At 39.6% G+C, this 22610-nt stretch overlaps 2 protein-coding genes across 8 annotated transcripts in view; one reads left to right on the forward strand and one right to left on the reverse strand.

Annotated features, from left to right (window-relative positions):
• The window catches only part of dnah9 (dynein, axonemal, heavy chain 9), a 332930-nt gene that overhangs the window by 242979 nt on the left and 67341 nt on the right, over positions 1-22610 (reverse strand). The gene's annotated exons all lie outside the window — the stretch shown is intronic.
• Positions 1-22610, forward strand: part of myocd (myocardin) — a 121510-nt gene that overhangs the window by 41687 nt on the left and 57213 nt on the right. For 6 of the 7 annotated variants that reach the window (XM_051416752.1, XM_051416753.1, XM_051416755.1 and 3 more), the window contains exon 3: positions 20506-20729. In XM_051416752.1, coding sequence (XP_051272712.1) covers positions 20564-20729 — 166 coding nt within the window. In that variant the 5' untranslated portion in view covers positions 20506-20563. The remainder of the gene's footprint in view (positions 1-20505; positions 20730-22610) is intronic. The other variant, XM_051416759.1, reaches the window with a different exon arrangement.

Consider the following 22610-nt stretch of genomic DNA (forward strand, 5'->3'; position numbering starts at 1 on the left):
CCCTTCTTTTATTTTCCAAATAGAAAGAGCTCATTAAACATGTGTGACAGCGAGTCAGGCCCTCCTTTGTTTTTATGGGTTTCTTTCGTGAAATCAGGTCTGACTTCACACCCTGCAACTTCAATGCCCAGAAACGAGTACTATTTTCTGGGATGGCTGTCCTCATCAGGACGCTATCACTGCTGCACAACTATCTACAGTCTTTTGGCGAGATAGTTGGACATTTCTAAAGCACACAGCGTAAAACAACAGAGGGAAAGAAGCACATATTTTACAGTTTGCGAATCTTTGAGCCTTGCCAATTAGACAAAAAACAATCACCATATTAGTCCTCACGTATCTGCACTCATCACAAATAGATATTTTTCAAGCTCTTTGTCCAAAGTACAGCTATTTATTATATTAGCAACATACAATTGAAACAGCAGGCTTCAATTTAGATGACATCATTCATTAGAAATTCCTACTGCACTTATCTGCGTTAGATCTCTCTAAACACTCAGAGATGCAGAATTATTTCCTCTTGAATAAATATAACAAAGTGATGCAGTCTATGAGGTTTGTATTTTGAACTATTTGGATATGTGAAGGCATGCACTAAATACTAAACAGCCAGGCACCTCATACACTCAGACGCTGTCTACATGTTTCTCTTACAGTCTGTGCTCTTATAAAACAGTGAAAGTACACAGGCTACATTGATCTGGAGCCTCAACATAGGAAAAAAACCCTCTTGGCTGTCTGTTTTGAAGCTGATGTGACACCTATTAAACAAGAACAGCACCTTGCTAGTCTCCTTTTAGCTTTCCATGCTCAGATCTAAAAGACATGCTGCGTTCCAGGAACCAGACCTAGATATACATCTATTCATAACCTTGTGGAAAAAAAGGACATTTGGCGAAAATACACACATGGCCCCCGTCAAGCAGCTACATAGAGTCGCGTCAGGGCGAGGCGCTCCTGCAGCGTGTCACGTTCAAATGTTTGGGGGGAGGAATGTGCCGGTGTGTATCTCTTGTGCTCTGTGTCTGCCGCTCCACTCATGATAAAAAGTCACAGTGGAATGGGACACTTTGTCATAAAATGCAGTGTCGTAGCACAGGCTGTCACGCTAACTAATGTTTCCAACTACATATGGGGATACATTAATTCATCATTGTCAAATTCAGATATTATACCTATTGAGCTAGTTGAGCTAAAAAGATTCTCCCCAGTGACTTCTACAGTACAACACCGCCAAAATCAGTGCTGCTTAGCTATTAGATAGCACAATTTAACATGCCATTATCAAAGTGGATATGAAAGCTGTGTATGCATCCGCTAAGCATATATATATATGCTAGCATCTAGGTAGTGATTGTGACTGGATATATTTACATGAATTAAACTTAATGTCAAATATCACTTTGGATGCTGCCTGAGGAAGCCCTGTTTTATGTTCTTTGTGTCTATAAGCATATTCATTTGCACTTAAATATACACTTATTGAGCATATTCATTTTTGTTACCTTTCCACATTGAATGGCAAACTTCCTTTTATCTTTGCTACAACCATTAAACCATTAGTATTTGCACAACTTTGGCCTCATTTTAATAGTTTGTCCATCTTTTCATTGCAACGTTGCTTTTAGTAAGTTGAACGTGGCAAGAAACACGAGTAGTCAGAACAAATCCCCAGTTTAGTCAAACTTTGGAAGAGGGAAAATAAATGTAATCTGTACGATTATTATCCAGACTGTCCATTGGGAACATTCATCTCAGTTTGCAGACTGACTTCCACTTTGACCTATCATACTTGCCATACTTGTGCTCACAAACAATTTTCCTTTGCAGTGAGGGCTTTCGGGTGCACTCACAAGCCTTTATGGGATGGCCTTTTTGCCCTTCTGCCCTAAGCAGAATTATATTACTGCCTTACCTCAATATTCCACTATGTCCTTAGAATCGGAGGTTCCTGGCTTTACTGTAAGAGAGATCTGATGGCTTCGCAAATCTCTGTGCATCCTTAAAACCAGTTGTCTTGTAGCTGATTTTTAACTGATATTTTTTTGTTGTGTTGTGTTTCCAGCTGCATATTGGTTGATTAAGGGAACTTGCTTGTCATGTTAATTTTGGAGATAATGTCATACAGCAGCAAATTTGAAAGCAAGAGAGTGGTCCTCAGTTTTCCCAGTGGAGTCATTACTCTACCAAGCAGACAAGCTGAGAGAAGATTTGTTCAGGGAGAAGGTTAAAGGCTCAACACTGTTAGCCCAGCTCTCCTATCACATTTCACTCCAGGACTTGACAGTGATGTCTACAGGCTTCTATATGATGACCCACCTTTGAGGAGAATCTGAGAAGAGTGTGTCAGTTTCCTCCAAGTTTCCAAAAAGGACAGCATCCAAACCATTAAATTCCACATGCCCCTCATGTTTGCACCGTTGTTATAAGCTTGTCCCCTACAGTCCTGGAAAGGGATGTTCAATTCTTCAAGCCTGTTAAGAATTAGTGTGGACAAGCCTAGACCAGTAGATTGAGGAAGAATGAGAAATCCCAAGTAGTTCCTTATCTATGGTGTTTTGCCAAGACTTACAGTGCGCACGACAACAGACGTCTGTTCTTGGTGACTAACATCTGGGGTGCAATCCAGTATTATGGCATAATATTTAGAATCTTTGATTTGACTGCCACCATTTTGTGCAGTATTTTGTCACTGACACAGTTTATCAGCTCATTTTGGATTGTTTTCCCCAAATATGTGATATGCTGTTCTCTGCTCTCGATTCATCTCATGTGAGCTCAAAAAAAAAGAATCATATTTAGCTTTCAGTTCCACTTCTCTTAGAAAGTTCCCATTGTCCTGATGTAATGTATCAACAGATCCTCTGAGTGCCAGATTCCTTCCTGCCAAGGACTGAATAATACTAATTAAGCATGTGAGAACATCTCTCCAGCAATTCTTTTCTGCCTCCAAGCGGGCCCTTTGAAAGATGGAGTGCAAAATTCTTCAATTTCACCATGTTGTTACAGTGCTCAGGGCTTTTCTTTATGCTGTTTCAGTAGTGCACCGACTGACCTCATCCTACTGTCCCTCTGTTGTTTAGGCTTTGTGGATGCAATAGACTGTATCATTCCTTTTGAATAAGTGAGGCAGCTTCACTTGACGTTCCCCCCTTTTATTAATTGTCTGTAGGTGCATGTTTTTAGGAAAAAGTTTACTTTTATAGGCAGTGGCCCTTTTCTTATGAAGGAAAACATCACTGCTGCCACCAGAGTCAGACTCACAACATTCTGTAAACCAGCTATTTATTTTTATTTTTTTAAATAGAAGAAATAAGCAAGAATTTGTCATTTTTTTGGACTGTGAACTTAAAAATTCAAAACTGTGAACTGAACTTTGATCTAGCTGCTAAAAGCTGGTAACGAGTGAACCTAAAAAAGCCTAGCTAGCATATTTTATCTTAGGAAAGTTAACGTTTGATTAAACACCCCTAAATAACCCCAATCTTAAATCCACAGTTGTATTTAGTTATGGAAACATAACTTTTTTTCCTCATCTGTTTTTTTTTTTTTTTTGCTCTGCTCCAGAATATATGTCCCTTTACTATTTTGCTGCTTCTTCCATCATCACAGTGGAGAGGATTGTAACCTAACATTAGCCTGACATGACTGTGCTTGTATCAAACTGCAGTTAATTTCAATACCAGTGTGCATGCATGTGACACAGCTCTGACAGATTGATTAAACCAGTATTATTAGATGACCAACCCGTTAACATAAGGTCTTTGTGCAATATTTTTTTTGTGTCATTACCAATGACATAATGTAATATATCACAAAATAATGTTTAAGATAAGATAAGATGTTCCTTTATTGATCCCCCTTAGGAGAAATTCCAAATTGACACAGCGGCAATGTAGTGCAAAAGAAAGAGTACAGAAGTGGAGGTACAACAAGATAACACAAAATAAAATATTACAAAATGTAATAGAAAATATAAGACTATAAATGAAAGTATATACACTACGCAATATTCAAGTAAGAGTCGTGTGCAAATATTTGAACAGCTTGACTAAAACTAAACTGTACATATAGAAGTTAAATATGAATAGTTGTACAAAACGTTTGTGTGTTGTAGGTTGGAGTTTAAACCAGTCTAAGTCTGCGGGGGTTGGAGGTACTGGGTGCTGTGGTGTTGTGGAGTCTGATGGCTGATGGTACAAACAAGCCTCCAAACCGCTTTGAGGCTTGAGGCTGGGAGTTGGGAGTTGGAACAGAAATCTGAGGTGTAAAGGGTGAACAGAAATGGTGACAGTACAGTTCCTTGGGGTGTGCCAGTGCTGCTCGTCACCATGGCTGACAAGCAACTGTGCAGTCTGACATACTGTGGTGTGTCAGTGAGGTAGTCACTTTCTTGTGAGACATTTCCAGTGCTGTTGGGGGTCCTCCAGTGGCCATGGGGGCCATAAACAGGTGCTTAGCTTTGGTGCTCACTTTTGACTTTCCCTGGTTGATAATCCAGCTGAACTGTCAGCATGTTTGCAAAATGTCAGATCATCTGACTGCTTATTTTCATGCCCTGTCTAACTGTCATCATGTTCCCAGATTACAGCTGTTACTCTGGGACGAAAGATATTATCATAATTGCTAGAAATGATGGCAAAAACTACTAAAATAAAACCCAGGTTTTACTTAACCAGAATCTTTGAAATGACATTTGTTTTTGTCATTGTATTCCATTTCTACTGGACGAAAGGTGTCTCTCCCTATACTGTGTCATTAAGTGACCTCCCTTTGTGCTGTAATCTTGCAGATTTTCAAAACTCACTGTAAACTACAGTGTGGAATCTTTTATTTTTGCTAATATATTAATCCTAAAATATCACAAGTAGATTTTACAGATGCATGTAGCCAGTGTAACAGTGATCCTTTCAGTGTTCTTTTGCAATATTTGTACAATGCTCAAATTTCATTTAAGCATGGCATATTTCAGAGACGTTCCCAAAATGAATAGAGGTCAACCATTAGTACAGCGACCTCAGAAAGAACATTTGTGGGGAAATTAGATTGTCTTGGAGAGGACTTCTGAGAGCAATGTAAAAGCAGTGAGGTAATGGCTGGTGAGCGCCAGTGGAGTTGCCAGGTCTCATTCTGGAGCTCACATTGGAGTCGGGTCTTAACAATGGGGGGGGACCTAAGTAGGCTGCAAGTGTGTTTGCTGCCACTCATAATTACTGTCACCCCACCGCTGCCGTTTCCTGGACCACTTCAGTTTGTTTTCTCGACTAAATGTATTTCAAAAGAGCGTTACATCAGCACATAGTGCCTCGAGGAATCTGCACGACACGCGTTTCATGTTGTAGAGGTGATTGAATGAAAGCACCAAGGTCAGAATGACATTTCATATTACTGCGGCTAGATGGATTTAGAAAATTGTCACGAAAGAGGGAAACCTCCATGCTCATAAACCATCAGCTGCTACCATTGTTGTTATAAGGGTGTCACTAAGAAATTCACATTTAGTGAAGTGTCTATGTTATAGACTACATTTGACATTAAGCAGACGTTTACATTATGTCTGGGATTTCAAGGTTTTTCATGTCTTTCCATACTCAAAGCAAAGGTAGTATATGAGCTGCACTTGTAATACTTCACCCCCCATCAGTCGAAATGTAGCAGTTCTTCACAACAACAAATTCAAGTTTAAGGAGGACAACAGAGTTAAATGTTAAGGCTCTAGTATAAGTGTTAAAACAGTCTGTGTTTCCATGTGCGTGTGTGTGTGTGCACTATAAATGGTGATTACATAATCCAGGAGTGTATGAGCGTTTTATGAAATACATGAAATATGGATGTTTTTAAGTGGTAACCCAAATCTCAGTGCAGTCAGGTGATATTTTGGCTGCTTTCCCTTCAATGCTACTGCCAGCATTACCCAGAATACCTTTTGACTACTCCCAAGCACCTAGTATAATGTAAATATTGTTTCAGAGGCATGTGGCTTCCTAGAACTGACATCATGGAGACACGTTATTATTAGCAATATTTGTGATGAGTTAAAATAACAGATCGATGATGTGCTATCTTCTCTCATTCTGCTACGCCTGCTCACTCCGGTCACAGAGTGCATGTGGGGCATGTTTAGGCTATTCCATGTCCAAACACAAACAAAACATCGATCACATTTACTTCAAATGAAGTAAGCAGTTCTCATGGACACAAAAAACTTTATTTAAATACCAAAATCTTGTTATTATCATTCCTGAAGTAACACAAATGTTAAATGAAATATCCTGTGTCTTGGAATATGACAGTTGAGATGTTTTTGGCTAGTAGTTGCATTTTCTTAAAATATTAGCTGAAAGAGATAAAAACTAAAGCTTGAGAGTTACAAGCAACACTGTATTAACACAGTATCACTCTTTAGTTATACAGAACAATATAATACAACAAACACACTTTAGGTTGTATGTATATTTTAAAATATGCTTCTGTGGAAGTACTCAAATCCAAATCTTCCTGTTTGGCTGAAATAAGCTTTAAAGGTATATATAGTACTTTTAGGACATTTTAAGGTTGTATTGAATTTCTTACAAGAGGTATGTCCAATGTCAGGGGTTCCCAAACCTTTTCATGTCAGTGACCCCACAATAGATGCACCGTAGACCACTGACCCCCACTGAGTAAAGTAAGTATTTTTAGGTTTCAGGATTATAAATACTTAATAGTCAAAAAATAACAATTACTTAACCTTATTTCTTCCCTTGATGTTCCAGTGTCCAAAAAATGTGATAGAAGTTGAAATATTCTATTCCTCCTTTCACTGGGGAGACCCATACCGCCCACTCAGTGTCCACTGTCGGTCTGATAACCACTGTCCTATGCCAAGTGTCATAGGAAACTAAAATTGCTTACTTACCTCATCAATTAAAAAAACATAGATCTTCTATTTTTTTTCCCACATTGGCACCACCCGAAGCAGATGAAATGCATAAGAACAGACACAGAGCTAGCTTACAGTATATTGATAGAAAAGAGAAATTAAGCACCATACCTGCGTTTCCCACGTCTTACCAATTTAGTACAAATGATGCAGTGCTGTTGGTGTTGATCCTTTTCAAAAGCATGCTGTTTGTTATAGACCTTTGTGTTTTTCCTATAGGGATCCATTTGTTTCCGTGTCAAATGAATAAAAGTTATAGTATGTTTTACTTTAATGAGTTCACTCAAATAACATAAAAAAAAACACATCTTCTCACTTACCTCTAGTGGTATTTAGTGCAGATAGTTTTGGCTTGATTTGTCAAGGTTTCGTGATATCTGTCCCTGATATTTCTGCAGTGACCCCAGTAAAATGATGGTGTATGAAATGTTTCTTATAGTGCTCAAAGCATGACAGAGGTCTGTTGATTATCCAGAGGAACAGGGAAAGGATTTTCCAAATGCATTAAAAAGTACCGCACTTGAAATTTCATTCACTCCAATTGTGAGGTCGAGATATCATATTATTACATTTTAAGATTATTTTTGGGGTGGAAATTTTGCCGTTAATGTACATGGAGGAACAGAGACAGAAGAGAGAGGGGTATTGATATGTAGGTCGCCAGGCTGGAATCGAACTAGCGAAGGTTGCAACTGTGTGGCCTGCAGCATCCAAGGTGCTCCAGGCTGAACCAATTGTTTAATGTCACATAAAAATGAATGGAAGCCACTGGTTGCAGCAAGTTACAGTTACAGTCATATAAATTTGAGATGCTGGAGAATTGTTTTTGTTTGCCTACAAATTCATTTTATAGAGACAGCTGAAGAAAGACAGGAAAGGGGGGAGAGAGATAGGGGATGACATGCAGCAAAGGGGCTGAAAACGGACCTGGGCTGCTGCGGCAAGGACTGATACATGGTCTTGGTCCATGGGGTGTGCGCTCTACCAGGTGAGCTACCAGGGACCCCAGATAACTGGTTTAAAATAACTGGTTTTGTAAGCAGTGCATTGAGAGCGATACATGTTTATTGGCATAGCCAGGGGACATTGCTTTTCAGAATGGTCAGTGAGTGACTGGCAGCCTTTTCTTTTGTAACAGAGGTCTGACTTTACTGTTGCATTGGAAATTGTATCTTCTTTTCCAGCTTGGAATAGGCCTATTCTACATGGTGACACATGGCAGGACAAAAGCAAGGTAAACACACAGTAGCCTCTTAGCTTGCAGCCTGACAAACAAAGCCAGTATGAATTGTCAACACAGGTTTTTTGAGACAGGACACTAAAGGAAGCTGGGGAATGCATGGAAATGCTTGAATGGAAAGTGGCAGAGTGGATTCCAGGGAGGTCTGCGGCTGTTTTGCTGCTGATGGGTATGGTGCGTTAAAGCTTGTCACACAAAGCCCAGCAGAAGTACACTCTCTGTAAACTTTCCGGGAGCTTTTTAAACACAGAGAGTGCCAGCCTACCCAACCAGAGACGGAGCGGGAGGCACAGCCAAAATGTCACAGTCACACACACACACGGTCGGAGTCCGCAACCACGGTGTGTTAGATTATACGGTTCCTTTGTATTTATATTACCTTATGTATTTAGATTACATGGCTTCTTTGTATTGAGCAAGTTAAACACACAGGCCATTATTCATGATGCCAGCAGGGAGCCTGTTCAGCAGCACGGAGGCTGCTGGGCCCGGAGCAGTGATGTCAGATAGGTTATTGCAGGATAGGTCGAGTGTTGACAGACTGCTGTGAATGTCACCAGCTCACAACAAGTCACTCGAAATAAATGAATAGATAAATAAATAATCAAAGCTGATTGATTATTTCTTGCAGGGCTGACAACCTGCTACTGTATATAAAAATGTGTATGATGTGTCAAAATAATACTGACTAATCTCAGAACATCACACAGGACACTGATACGAATCACACCACACAGCCCTCATGTTCAAAACAGGTTGTAATTCCTGTGTTCTTTGCAACCTATTCATACAACAGACTGCCACTTAGAAATATACAGACTTACAGAAACATCACAAAGGCAGTCAACACAGATGAAATAAAAAAAAACGAAGCAGGTGCAGCGCACAAATGCATACACATAAAAGAGAGAGCTTGCACAAGTTTTGCCCACTGCATTGTGCCCACACACAGCACTGATTGTGTGTTCTCTTCTGGAGAGAGGGTTGCAGCCCATCAGTGAGTGGGTCATCACATTCAACGTTTTTGATCGGCATTCTGTGAGCTTTGTGTATCACAAATTCTTCCACAATTTGCCCTAGGTCCAGCTTTTTTCTTTGGTTGCAACTAACAACATTAATTATCAAGCAATCTACTGTTTACTATTTCCCATTTGTTCAGTCCATAGAAATTGTGGAAGATGTCCATCCTAATTGTCCAGAGCCCAAAGTGACATCTTCAAAATGCTTTTTATCTGCCCAAAAGTTCAAAATCTGAATATGTTTCATTGGCTATGCTAATAAATTGACTTCCTGAATCGCATGCAGGCTCTGATCTATGAATGGGCAACATCAAATGTAAATTATTTAGAATTTTAACTTTTGTCAGTTTCTCCAAAAATGTAGATTTCTATATTTTCCCCACAATCTTTCTTGTCAGTTTCCTGTTATGTGTTGATACTTTATGCACCACCTCACACGCACTACTGCACATGTATTTATTGTTTTCATTCGGTATTTGGCCAAAGAGCTGCTCTGACTAGTTTGTACATCCACATGCTGCATATGCCTGAAGCAGTTTTCCAAGCACTGACTCTTGACTGATTTTGGGCATTGAACTGATTAGATCAGCCCCCAGTAACTGAATTAATTACAGAAAGTAGCCAGTATCAGGTTCAACTTCTCACGTTTATAACAACCACATTTCATGAAAATTGGTTCTGGATCTCTCAGTATTGTTAACTAGCAGATCTTGATCTCCCCAATATGGTGACCTTGCAGATGCACCTCGAATTGAGAATGCGGTGTCTATATTTCTATATCTATGGCAGCAGCACCCCCAGGGCCGTATATATAGACTTTTCAGATGGTGCGGTTGGGGTGGCCGCCCTTATAGAAAGCGGGCCCCTCATTTCCCCCTAGGAAATACACTGTAGTCAACGAAGACCTCATGTTAAACTAAACTTGGTGCCATTTGCTATATGTGCCCTGGAAAAGGCAAACCCATCTTTTTGTTTTGGTGAAATAACAATATATAATATAACAAAATGATATGCTTATTCTACATAAACGATAAAATCTATCCAAAAAAAAACCTATTCAATTAAATGAATAATTTCTTATTTTCTTTGGTATTTTTGCAATTCTTGCATTGATGTATATTGATGTTGTCCAATGTCAAGTTTCATGTGATAAGACCCTACAATATATGGTAACTTGGGCCCATCATAATAGAGTTCACTAGGGACCATCACAACAACCTTACCCCAGTGAGCACCCCTCCCACCCCCTTACACCCCCTTACACTCTGGACTTTAAGAAATTTGGCTGAATATTTATTTCATGTTGAATTATTCATTGTGCATGACATATCAGTTCATCACTGGCAGACAGCAGACCACCATATGAATCGGACGGTGTATTTCATTGATAACAGATTCTAGTTTCCGGGTGATAACTCTGTTACCTTGAAAATTAGCACTGTGTGGCCAAGAAACATTACTTCTTTCATGTGTTTATTCCCTACAAAAGAACCCAAAGTTCTTTAAATTGGTCCTCTGTGTTCCTGTGAGTTGGATCAGTTTTAGCCCAGTTCAAAGGAGGTCATGGTCATTTCTCCTCCCTGTGCTTTTACAGTATCCATTCTCTGCATTTTTAATCTTGTGGTTCCATCTTGACATATCTCTTAGATTGAGAATAACAAAGAATGTGATGAATTCTAATCATACTTTCAGTTGCTGCTATTTGTTACGGTGGCAATAAAATGTTTAAACTCGCACATAGTTAGGTTATAAATCTTCTCTCAACATGTGTAGTGGATGACGTACAGGATGAGCCCTGATGCGCACTGGGTGAACACAGAGTTGCAAATCATGCACATTGCGCTGTGGCTGTGACAAAACATTTCAAACACAGACCATTTAACTCTCTGCATGTCTGTTTTTGTGTCTTGGTGTGCATGTGGGAATTCCAGTATTCATATTTGGTACATTAGACCTTTGACCTCTTTAGGGACCTCTCTCTGCAGCTCAGCTGGGTGCTGTAACATCTTTTGGCATCAGGGTGGGAGTGACATGGGGGAATCTGCTTAGGGCTCTTAATGTTGAAGTAATATTTCCTCATCCACCACGTGCCGCTGCCTTTGAAGTATTTGGTGAGTTCTGAGGGCTGGGCAGGATTGGAAGTTGATGGATTCATAGAAAGCATGTTTTTCATAACACTCTGGACACGTCTGGTGAACTGTAAAATATTAACGGATCCTCTTCCCTGGAATATCTTAATCTCTCTTGGCATGTGCGACCAGACAAGACACGACGCAAGCCCCTGCTACTGCACACCATTCCAGTTCATTCCTGTTGAATGTGTGCGTAAGTGGGTCTGGGACATCTTCCACTGTTTTTACTGTGAAAAGTGTTGATGAAATGCCCGTGGCTCGATTCCTCGTGTGATTGATGTGGATAAAGGCCGTCAAGCTAAACAGTTTGAAGGAGGGGAATACTAGAAGCCCAGCTGCATTGACAAGAGTAGACACATGTCGGCCTGACTGCAGCTCCTCACTTACCCTCTCATACTAATCACTGAATTCACACACTTACTGCAGCCATTTGACAGAAGTTTGGAAGACGTGTTGGAGCCACACTACACAAGATTTTTAGGTCAAAATAAACACAAATTATCTGTCTCTATCTCAAAGTAGCACTGCAACAAAGAAATATACATCCAAGTGAGACCCTGCAGATACACTGTAAATACATTTCAGTTGGTTCAACTTCAAAATGTAAGTTCATTTGCTGCCTTACAAATGTGAGTTGATCTGAATCTGACGTTGGATAATACACTCATAAAACCAATTGAGTTAAGTTAACTGAACTTGAGATATTAAGTTGAACCAACAACTGTTCGGTCACACTTACAAAGTTTATTTGCTTTTACGTTTTCTCAGTCTGAAGAGTCAGTTCTTCATTTCACGCAAAGAACTTAACACTGCAGTTGCTCCTGTTCAGCAACTATGTTCCCGCATTGACACAAAGACAATATGTGAACCTGCTCTCAAAAATTTAGAATTTAACAATTTTAAGTGTAAGAGAATTCAATACTAAACTTCATTGTGGTATGCAATGTTTATAAAATTGTGAAAACAAACAACTATGACTTATCTTAAAATGTATTAGAGACTAAAGTGGTCTGAAAATATAAACTACAGTTCTTCAAGTTGAATTAACTTGAAATAAATAAAATGTTTAGGTGTTATTAAGTTAATGAGAAAAGATTAGTTGATTACACTAAATTCCTTTATGAATCTTTACAGTGGTTTGCACAAATATTTTTCTGGCATCTGATGTAGACAATTCTTCACATTAAGAGACAAAAGGAAATTTAAAACTTTAGAGCTTAATGCAAAAACTTTGTCCTCCAACCCAGTACACAAGAAGGCATGATGTGTGCATGTGATTCCTGTGTAATAACTGCTTAAAACGTTCAGATTTAGCACCAGTTAACTTTCGCTATGACTTGGGGCTGATGTAATGGAAACTACACCAAGCACAAATTTTACCAATAACTACTAAAAAATACAAAGAATTTTTTTTTTTTTTTTACATTACAAGTCATTGTTGTTGACTGATATTTTGAGGCCACTGATGTTCAAAGCTGCCGTAAGCATATACTTTAACAGTGGAAGCAGCTCTCAGCTTCTCAACATAATGAAAAATGATGCATTACAGTTATTGTAGTCAACCCCTGCAGATTGAAACTAGTCTTTTCTTTGTTTTTCATTTGGCAAAATTTAGCAAAGACTTGAGACTTACTTGTAAAGTGCACAACATTGACTTATAAGACTGAGTTAGACTCAGAAGGTGCAAAGAGATAATTGTTGTAAGTAGATACATAAATTGAGCAATATTTTTAAACTGTACCTGTTTTATGGAATTTCTTTTTTTAAATCACAGATTCCAAATTAACCTTACTGAGCATCATAATTGGCTAAACAGTACCATAAAGTTATTCACCCAAACTATGATGTTGCAATACTGTGGTTCCTGCCAAGGCTTCACTAAAACATACCCATAAGTTTTAAAAAAGAGCAGTTTAGTATGATTATTGCCTAGATTTTGTATTAGCGTGCACTAAAAGTTCTTGTGTTAGAGTAAACAAGATCCTTTGCCATAAAACAGTGAAATACTTGCAGTTACATTTTCCAGATTAAAAAATCAACAAAACAGTGATTCCTCATTTTACTGTACAATATTGGCACAGTTGTGCTGCCATATCCCTCCATTGATTAATTCAAACTATTCACACTAGAAGCTGTGACAAAGACGTTTCTCTACACCAAACCTACACTACCCTTTCATGTTGCCATTCTTTCACAATGTGCAGCAAAAACAGTTATTGTAGCCCTCCCTTGTTTATTTGAAACATCTGACCTTTGAACTTTCTCCAACGCTCTATCTGCCATAACTTACAGCAGCTCTGTGTATGCATCAACTGTCACCCGCTGCTTTTAGGGGCCTTCTAGACTAAACCACATTGGTCATAAAATAGGTAAAAGTAACAAAAAATGTTAGGCTTGTTTAATGCAGTTTCAAATGAATAAGCTTAATAATCCCATGTTCTATAATAAATCCCAGAATGAGCTGAGCCTGAAAAGGTGCGGCGATAGTGAACGCCATTTTATCCTCATGTCTTATTGTTTTGTTTACATTCTTAAGGATCGCTGATGCGCTGATTTTTATTTTTTCCTTCCATGTCTTTGGTGTATTCTTTTGTATATTTCTGGTAATTCCGTCATTTATTACCTACTTGAACTCCAAAGTTTGCACAGCACTATAACACTGTCATAGTTTATAAATCCCGTAAATGGGGGATGAAAAAAGGCCACTGGGCTTTTTTGGAAAGTTCTTCAAAAGCCCAGGCTCTGTGTTTACAGGTTGAGAAAGGGCTGGGCTCGGGGATGTGGAGCCTGCAGTCTTTTACAACGTTGTCTTGTCTGTCACTTGACAGTTGACTGCCGTACAGCTATCCCCCCGCTTAGCAAACAGTTCTGTTATATTTTCCATTTGAAAAATCCTAGGGGTCACCAGTGTGTCTGACTGTGTTGGCTGAAGCCAGATGGGGGTTTTCCTATAAACAAGTGTACAGGCAGTATTTATACAGACTGTGGCACCTGACGCCATAACACTCATGACACTCTGTTTAGTGGCCAAAGTTGCCATAAGTCACTTTGGAGAATTAAGTAAATATTTTCATTATGACCATGCCATTGTTTATTATAGAATGGCAAAAGTTCTAAATCTTGCCAAATCCTCTGTTAAAAAATCATTTAATAACAACTTGTCTAAAGTGAAGCGCCATGTACATAGAGCTGATTCCTTTTCATTATTCGCAAGTCTATTTAGTTTCAAACAAATCCCGAAACACCACCTGTTTCAACAGCGGTGTGAGTAAAGGCCCAGGTTAGAGCACAGCATTACACAAACCATAGACCCAACATGTTGGCTGCTTACTTCAATTTTTGCTACATTCACAGGAGGATAAAAGCATACCTCTGGCCTGTTGAGAGGCACATTGTCTCATTCGAATACAGTTTGTCACCCATCACAGATACAGGCTCACATTCCACTCTGCTAAGTATTATCATGCTGCTGGATTAAAGCAGCATGAGACATGAGGATGCACTGTACAGTATTGGATGCTGAAATTATTGGAGATTACCATTTGGCCTGATAATGGTGTGAGGTAGAGTTCAGTCTTGGAGAAAAGCCTTTAAGATAAAAGCATTCCAGTAAAGAGTGTTGGTCAGTTAAACTTTTGGTGGAAGTCATAAACAAGTGGACCTGTATTATAGCAGCACTTTAGCTTAGCTAGAACCAGCCAATTATGGTGCTCCCATCAAAATGTGCAAAACAAATGTTATTAATCAGAGCTCAAAGAGGAATTATCATAATGAGCTCAGCTGGAGGATCCCCCATATTGATTGCAACATAAATTCACAATCATCAGTTGGAAATCCTGGACTAATCCCAACCTAAATATTACAGGCCATGAAAGCCTCCCGTAAATTTGGCTCAGCTTTAGCTCGGCTGGTGGTCGCCTACAAGCCCCGGAGAGTGTGAGAGAAGCAGGAAAGAGACAAAAGGAAAGAAAACATACCAGATGTGACCACTCGAATGAATAATTTATCAATGAAAGACGACCAGGACAGATGAGAAGATGCAGTAAAGGCTAAATGTGTGAATCTTTGGCTCAAAACATAAAAACTAGAAATAGAAAGTGTATTATAATTCACCATGAAATACTGCAATCTGTGCTTTTACTCCAAGTTAAATAAAACAAAAGCTCGATTACAGTAAAACTGCTCATGAATGCCACAAGAAATTGTTTAATGACATTGTTAGTGCATAAGTATACTATAATAGGAAGTAGACTACTAGTAGTGTTCATATAATTTAAAAGTAGTTCCTGTATATTTTTACTAACTATGTCATTGTCAAATGAATGAGATGAGATAACCTCAGTGCTGTATGGTGCCAGAAGTACTTTTTGCTTTATTTTTGTCTGTACTTCAGATGTTTTTTTCCCCATTTTTCAACAAGCCCACATAATGTTGGTATTGCAATTTAAGAAGCCTTTCCATATGTTACAATCAGCTCTTGGGGGATCCATCGTGCTACTAAGCTTACATTCCACTCAGGAAGTGGAAATGTTCAAACATGTTGGCCTCAAAGTGGCAAACTCGCTTTGAAAAAGCGTAGCTAGTTAACCTAGCTTACGTCACCGCGAATACCTACTCCTGTGCCTACTGAAATGCTAAGTTAATGGCAGCTAATGGAGGGTCTAGCTATTTTTCGCCATCTCTCTTTCCTGGGTCTGGTTATTATTAGGCTCATTATGTCACCCCGGGATTCAAATCACAACCTGCAGTGATGTAAGGAGTAACGTAGAGACTGCTCAGATCAGGGAAGCAATGGGTCACATTGAGCCCCAAGGTGGTGAAATGTCTGTGTTCATTGGAATTGAGGTGATATTGTGAAACAGTTTTGGTGCCCACCCACATAGATATTGCACCAAAAGAACTGGGAAGTGGGAGGGGCTATTGTTCCAAGTTTTGTTTAAACGATATTCTCATTGTTACCTGAAATAGAAACACGGGACTCTACTGAATAATGTAACAACCATACAGATTTCTAAGAAATCACATTTTGTCAGTTAGTATGGCTGACAACTCTAAGTACTACAATACCCATGAGCTCACCTGCCACTGCTATGGAGAGGAAGCTAGTCAATGGTGCGAAATACAAAGGGCTTCTTATTTGCGTTTGTAAAACAAAACACCGTGTGATCTTTGTCTTCAGTTTGCCTTTGGGGAAGCACGTAATAGAATTTGAATTTTGGTGACCGGTTCGCCGAGTCATAGTTTACTTTCTCTTTTAAGATATGTTAACATATCTTTTGTACTTTATTTATAAATAAAACTTAAATTTCTTCCTTTTGGTATTATAGATTTTAACCAAGTAAGTACACAAGTCAAAACAAACACTAAAGCCTGACACTGATCTTTCAGCAAAAAATGATTTTAGGCTTCAACGAAACACTTAATGGAAAAGTTCCAGTGTCTCAGCATACATTTTGATCTCATGCCACTACATAGCTGACAAAATCTACACCATGGCATCTTTAAAGTGTGACATCACACAAGCAAGTTCTGGGACCAATAACTTAGACACCGCCAGGTAATAAAGATTAACATCCGACCATACAGGAGATATAGGAGGGGTCATAAACATCCAGAGGCGAGTGACTGCCTACCCTTCCAGTCACTCCTTAATCCGTGAGTCATTAGACAGAAGGGCTGATAATACAACAAGCGTTTGGCCCGGCTGAGGCAATCGATAAGAGGACTACCGTTAAGTGGAACCTCCTATCAGCTCATCTTGATGGAGCTCCATGTGCCACGTGTCTTGGCTCTTATTGTGTTGACACAGAGATACAGGCCACTATTCACTCAACACAGCCTCAGATAGCATCAGACTATAACCTGGTTCTTTTGAAGACTGTCTTGTTTTCCTTTTCTCTTTTTTCATCCACACTTTTCCCTTCAAGAGTTTCAGTAAATGGGCATTTTTCTTGAGTCAATCTTGTGTCGTAAAAGCAGCAGATTTGCCGATAACGTATCATAGCATGAGCTAATACGAAACATCAAGTTGAACTAGGGCGTCATTGTTGTCTTCTCTTTGTCTATGAGGCAGTGTTTTCTCAACCTATTCCCAGTCGGGGTTGTCACTGTGGTATAAATTATCAGAGTGGGTCCTATCTGTCTCTGGGTGGGCTCTGGGTGGGCTTTTAAGCCAGGCCCATCAGTTAAGGCTTCATTAGAGAGGTTCCCCCTGATGCTTCACGGAGGAGTCCCAGTCTCCTCCTGCCTTTTAACAGACTATGATTCACTGTAACTGTTGTATTGTTTCTGAAGTAAATGCACAGGTTTGTTATTGTTTTCCCGGCTGACGTTTATGTACAGTATAGCGTGCAACCCCTTTCTTGTTCCTTCAAGCAGAGGACATGTAATCTGTGTGTCAAGATATGGCCTGAGTAGATGCAGTGTCTTCAGTATTGTTTCCTAGAAGAGTCGAGTCGGATCCCAGAAAACTGCTAGGGCGTCCTTGAGGGCTTTCAGGTGATAACACGCCCTCTGGTTGTTTCTAAATCTGCTCGGTTTTGTGGACACATACTGCATACTCGACTTCTATTGGTTTTTACCATTGACTGTAGAGAAACAGGGGAGTCACCCATAGATTTCTGAAAGGAAGTTTTGAATCCTAGTTTGGGGTTTTGGGTTTACCACCATCTCGGCAGTTAATGGAGCCAGACATTACGAATATGGGCAGATACCCAGGTAGCATGCTGAGTCTGGGCCGCCTTTGGCCTACATATGGCTGCCAGATTCGGTTATTTTGGTGGACTGAAAATCACCTCGAGTTAGCAACACTGGGGCTAGTTTTTGGCGTGTGGAATCAGATCAGTTGGGCAGATTCTAGTGTATCATTTATCATGAGTCATCAGATTTAGTGCTGCTGTTGGGCCATAACATTTTGGCTTGCTGGGAAGTGAGTGGAGCCAGGGCAAAGAAGGGACGAGGAAACTTTGGCTCAGGTTTACAGGTTGAGATACGTCTGTTAGCCATGCACTGAGAAATGCATTGACTTTTTTATAGTGGACATTAATGGTACTGTTTTGTCAACCACTTCCCATTTGCAGTCCAGTATGTACAATATAGCATATTGGATGAGGTAAACATGGTGGTCCATTCACCCCTCCAAAGTGAATAAATGTCTCTTTCCATCTCTTTTTCAACTTCCATACCTGTTACTGTCTTTCTGTGTCTGAGCCTGGTCCACATGATTGACAGGAAATTAAATTTTGAAGTGACCTTGGTGGCTTTCACAATATACCGGACCTAGTGGTAAGTGTGGTCAAAGTCATTTGTGAATTCACAGATGACCAGTGCTGGGCAAGTAAGTTTAAAATTGTTATTAATTACACATTATTCTTTAAAAGCAAAAGTAATGAGTATATGTAATGCTGTTCTGGCTTTCGCCACCATTGCTGCACTGCCCAGTTTAATCCCTGTGGACCTGACTGGCTTAAGCTTTTGGCCTGTATGGTGGCTGCTGACAGCAAACTGGGAGTGATTGATTTTGCCACGTGTGATCAATTTATCAGTTTGTATCCATTTTTTCATCTTTGTAAATTATCTTTGCAACTGTTTAAGGAAAAATGAAAGGCACATAACAGGTTAGTTCGGCCTCAAGGATACACACATTGGATTTTGAATGTTTAACATAACTTGTTTGTTTAAAAGGAAAAACTGCCTGTGAAGTTTCAGATTACTACTGACATGGCAGACTCCACAGAAGGCGATCAACGGAGTGTAGTTTTGTAGATAAAACATATATTATTATTATATTCCATTTTTGCCAATAGATCCTCCTAAATGTTAAACTTTTAGGTATAACTGAAGATTTGTAGAGACCAGTAGTCACAGTTATCATTGGTTGCTTTGCTACATCAGCATGCTGTTTAGGAAGTTATCTATCAATAGTAAATTAAGCTTCTCTCAAGCTACAACAACATTCTGTAATGAAATACAGAGATTCTGACCAACAATGTCTCCTCAGAGTTATATTGTATGAAGTTGGGTCACTAGCAACATTTGTTTGCAGATCTGCAAAATGTTCACTTGTGCTCTGTATATTATCCACATGATTAGAGTTTGATGAAGTTCAGGCAACTACAACCACTTGGTTAAGGTAAATTAGTATTTCAAATTGTGCATATGTAATGTAAACAGACTTACAATATGGTTTTTGCTCTTTTGTTCTAGCCTGGCTTTTACACAGCTGTGTTCTGCAGATCTGTAATGTAACTGAAAAGCCTCTGTATGTTTGGCTGAAGAAAATATGACTGAGTTCTTAACCTTGATTCTCATTTGCTTTGCACTGGTAGCAGATTTGCTGGGATCTTTACTGACCTGGGATGCCCTCAGCACATTTTTTTATATTCTAAAATATAAATCTATGCTGTTTCATCCCAAAATAAAAAAAATTTTAGCTGCAAAGATTGACAGTATCCTCACCTACTGAAGGAGCCTTTTTGAAAATGTGCAATTTTTATAAGGCGTTGCATCCATTTATGAGAGTTTTATTGTCCTGTAAGTATTTGAGCGGCTCTCCAAACAGAGCTTATTAAAGAAAACAGTAATGTATGTTTGTGGTGCCCTATGGTGCAGGCCTCAGGAGGTGATGTAGTGTATGGAGACAGGCTGCACAGAAGACTTGGCTTGTCTGGGATCTGAGTAAGAGGCTCATTTTTCACATCGACACCTTGTGGGGGCTCTCTAAGCTACTGAATCCACAGAGTCGATGTGTTTAATATTTGTTCAGGAGGTAGGAAAGTCTGCTCTTTGTAAATTGTGTAAATTGATAAGTTGGCAGCAACGGAGGATAGTGGAGGCTGATGGAGGGATGCATCCATGAGGTTGAAAGTGGGCTTACAGCTCTGTAAACAAACAGACACGCGTCCTGCCGTCTGCCTGAGCTGAGATGGACCTCTGAAAAGAAACAATACAAAATCTGGAACTCGTACTGTATTCTGCAAACACTAACATGGCTTCACTCCAGCACCCGGCACTGTGGAGGATTTTTCAAATGCAAACATTCAAATGACTGTTTGCTGTGTCTTTCATGCTTGCTCAAACTCAATTAATGTTGGCTCTCAAACTGCTACAGCTGACTGAGGTGGTAGTCAGAGTCAAGTGCTCTCACTGTGATGAGTATGCTTTTTCATTGTGTCTCGTTCTCTTTGAAAGGGGAGTCGAGGTGACCCGAGAAGAGAGATGTCATCTACTGGGGAGTGAAGTGTGGGCCATGAATGCTGTGAAATGCTCTGAGGTCCTGGTCAGCGGTCCAGAGAACAGACAGTGTCCTGGACACCTGCAGAGGGCAACACAGGGTCATGGAGACGCTGAACAGCCGAGGGAGACGAGAAACCATTTACTGAAGAAGCAGCTGCCGTCAACAGAGGGCCAAGGTGGTAAGCTCGGTTGATATTTCTTTTCTTTTCTTTTTTATTTATAATGTGTGTCTGACATGTTTTTTCCACAAAAAAAGGATATGTATTTAAGGATTTTTAAAAATGCTTAAAAAGGCATCTACTCCAGAATAATTCCAGGATCTATGAATATGCAAATGTTGTTTTCCTGTTTGTTTTCCTGCTGGACACAAGATGTCTCCTACTTGGCTGTGAAGTCCATTCTCAGTGTCTTCAATTTCATTTCATTTGTATATCACGAAATCATAACAAAAGTTATCTCAGGACACTGTTCAAAAAGAGCAGGGTTAGACCGTACTCATACATACATAAAATATTATTTACAGAGACCCAACAGTTCCCACCATGAGCAAGCACTTGGCAACAGCGGTAAGGAAAAAGTTCCTTTCAAGAGACAGAAACCTCGAGCTGACTAAAGGGGGACTTATGTCTTTGAAAACATTACCTTGAACAACATTGAAGTTTCCAGTGTTTGCACACAGTGCTATGGACTGTGTTCAGGAAGATACACATACTGTAGAGACACTGGCAAGTAGGTACAAACAAGTTATACAACCAAAGAATTACAACATACAAAGTCTGGCCAAACGGTCACTGTAGGCTGGGAGGGAGGGATCCATGGATAAGTAATGTTATATATTTATTTAATTGTCATGATTTAATTTTATTGTATACCTTGTTATTCTACTATCCACTAACTGTGATTAAGCTGCACCTTAAAGTAAGGAATCATTGTCTTGGACTCTCAGTTTCAGGGACAATAATGGTTGCCTTCAAATGATTGATGAAGTTGTCCAGATCAGTTAGAAAAACAGAGAGTGAAACACACACAAGCGCACCTCAATTTTATATGAACACTATTGTTTTATTATCTTTAGAAACTTATTATAACAGACAATTGCAGAGTTTTTTAAAAACCAAATCACAAGTGTTATTTCAGCCAGCGTAGACACAGCAGGTAAATAGGTAAGTATTCAAGGCAAACATCTTTGCCAAGAAAGTCCCCGGGCCAGATAAAACAAGGTTGTTTGAACATTTTATTGAATCCATCTGATGATTAATCCATTCTGAAATATCTAGCTTTTCAGCTTCACAGCCCAAATCAACCGGGCTTAAATGCCAGTCGCATCACAGGGCTGAAGGTGAAAGTATCCAAGGAATCCTGTGATTTAAACCGGTATTTTTAGACTGATGTATCCCTGCGGACTCTCCGAATAGTGAGAGCAACACAGCATTTCCCTCTGCTCTCCTGGACCCTACAAACTTTTCCATGATGTCATGTGTGGTGGGGGAGTGAGAGTAATTGAAGAGGCAGATGAACACAAACTGGAATCTCCTCAGATTCAGCCATTCATTTAATCGCCTTATTCTTCAAATTGGCCCGTAAGCGTCAGGGACAAGAGAAGCAAAACAAGTGAGGAGCCCAGACTGTGGCTCCTCGTGTTCCTGCCAAAGACTAGACGACAGACTCCAAACACAACTGAAAGATAAGACTGTTGCTGACATAGTAAACCTTTTCCTCATTTACTGGGTAGGACTACAGTAGAAAAGCAGTATTCTGTTCAAACCTTATAGACAGCTCATTAAGTCAACAGAAGGTCTTCATTTCATCACTAGAGCCTGACTGATGCAGGATTTCTCAGACCGATATCAATAGGTACGTTTGAAATAAAAATCCTGATACATAAATGATATATATTGTACAATATTAGTTTTTAAATAGAAAAACATAAGGAACTGTATGAAATTCATTGGGGTGGGGCTTGGAAACCCTCCCCAGTGTTATTAATATTTGCTTTGGACCCTCCCCTGGACTTTGTTCTGAGGCAACGTCCAAGGGTCCTGCCATTTATGTATTCATTT

Source organism: Dicentrarchus labrax, unplaced genomic scaffold (genome assembly GCF_905237075.1).
Source record: "Dicentrarchus labrax unplaced genomic scaffold, dlabrax2021, whole genome shotgun sequence".
In the NCBI taxonomy this organism is placed as follows: Eukaryota; Metazoa; Chordata; class Actinopteri; family Moronidae; genus Dicentrarchus; species Dicentrarchus labrax.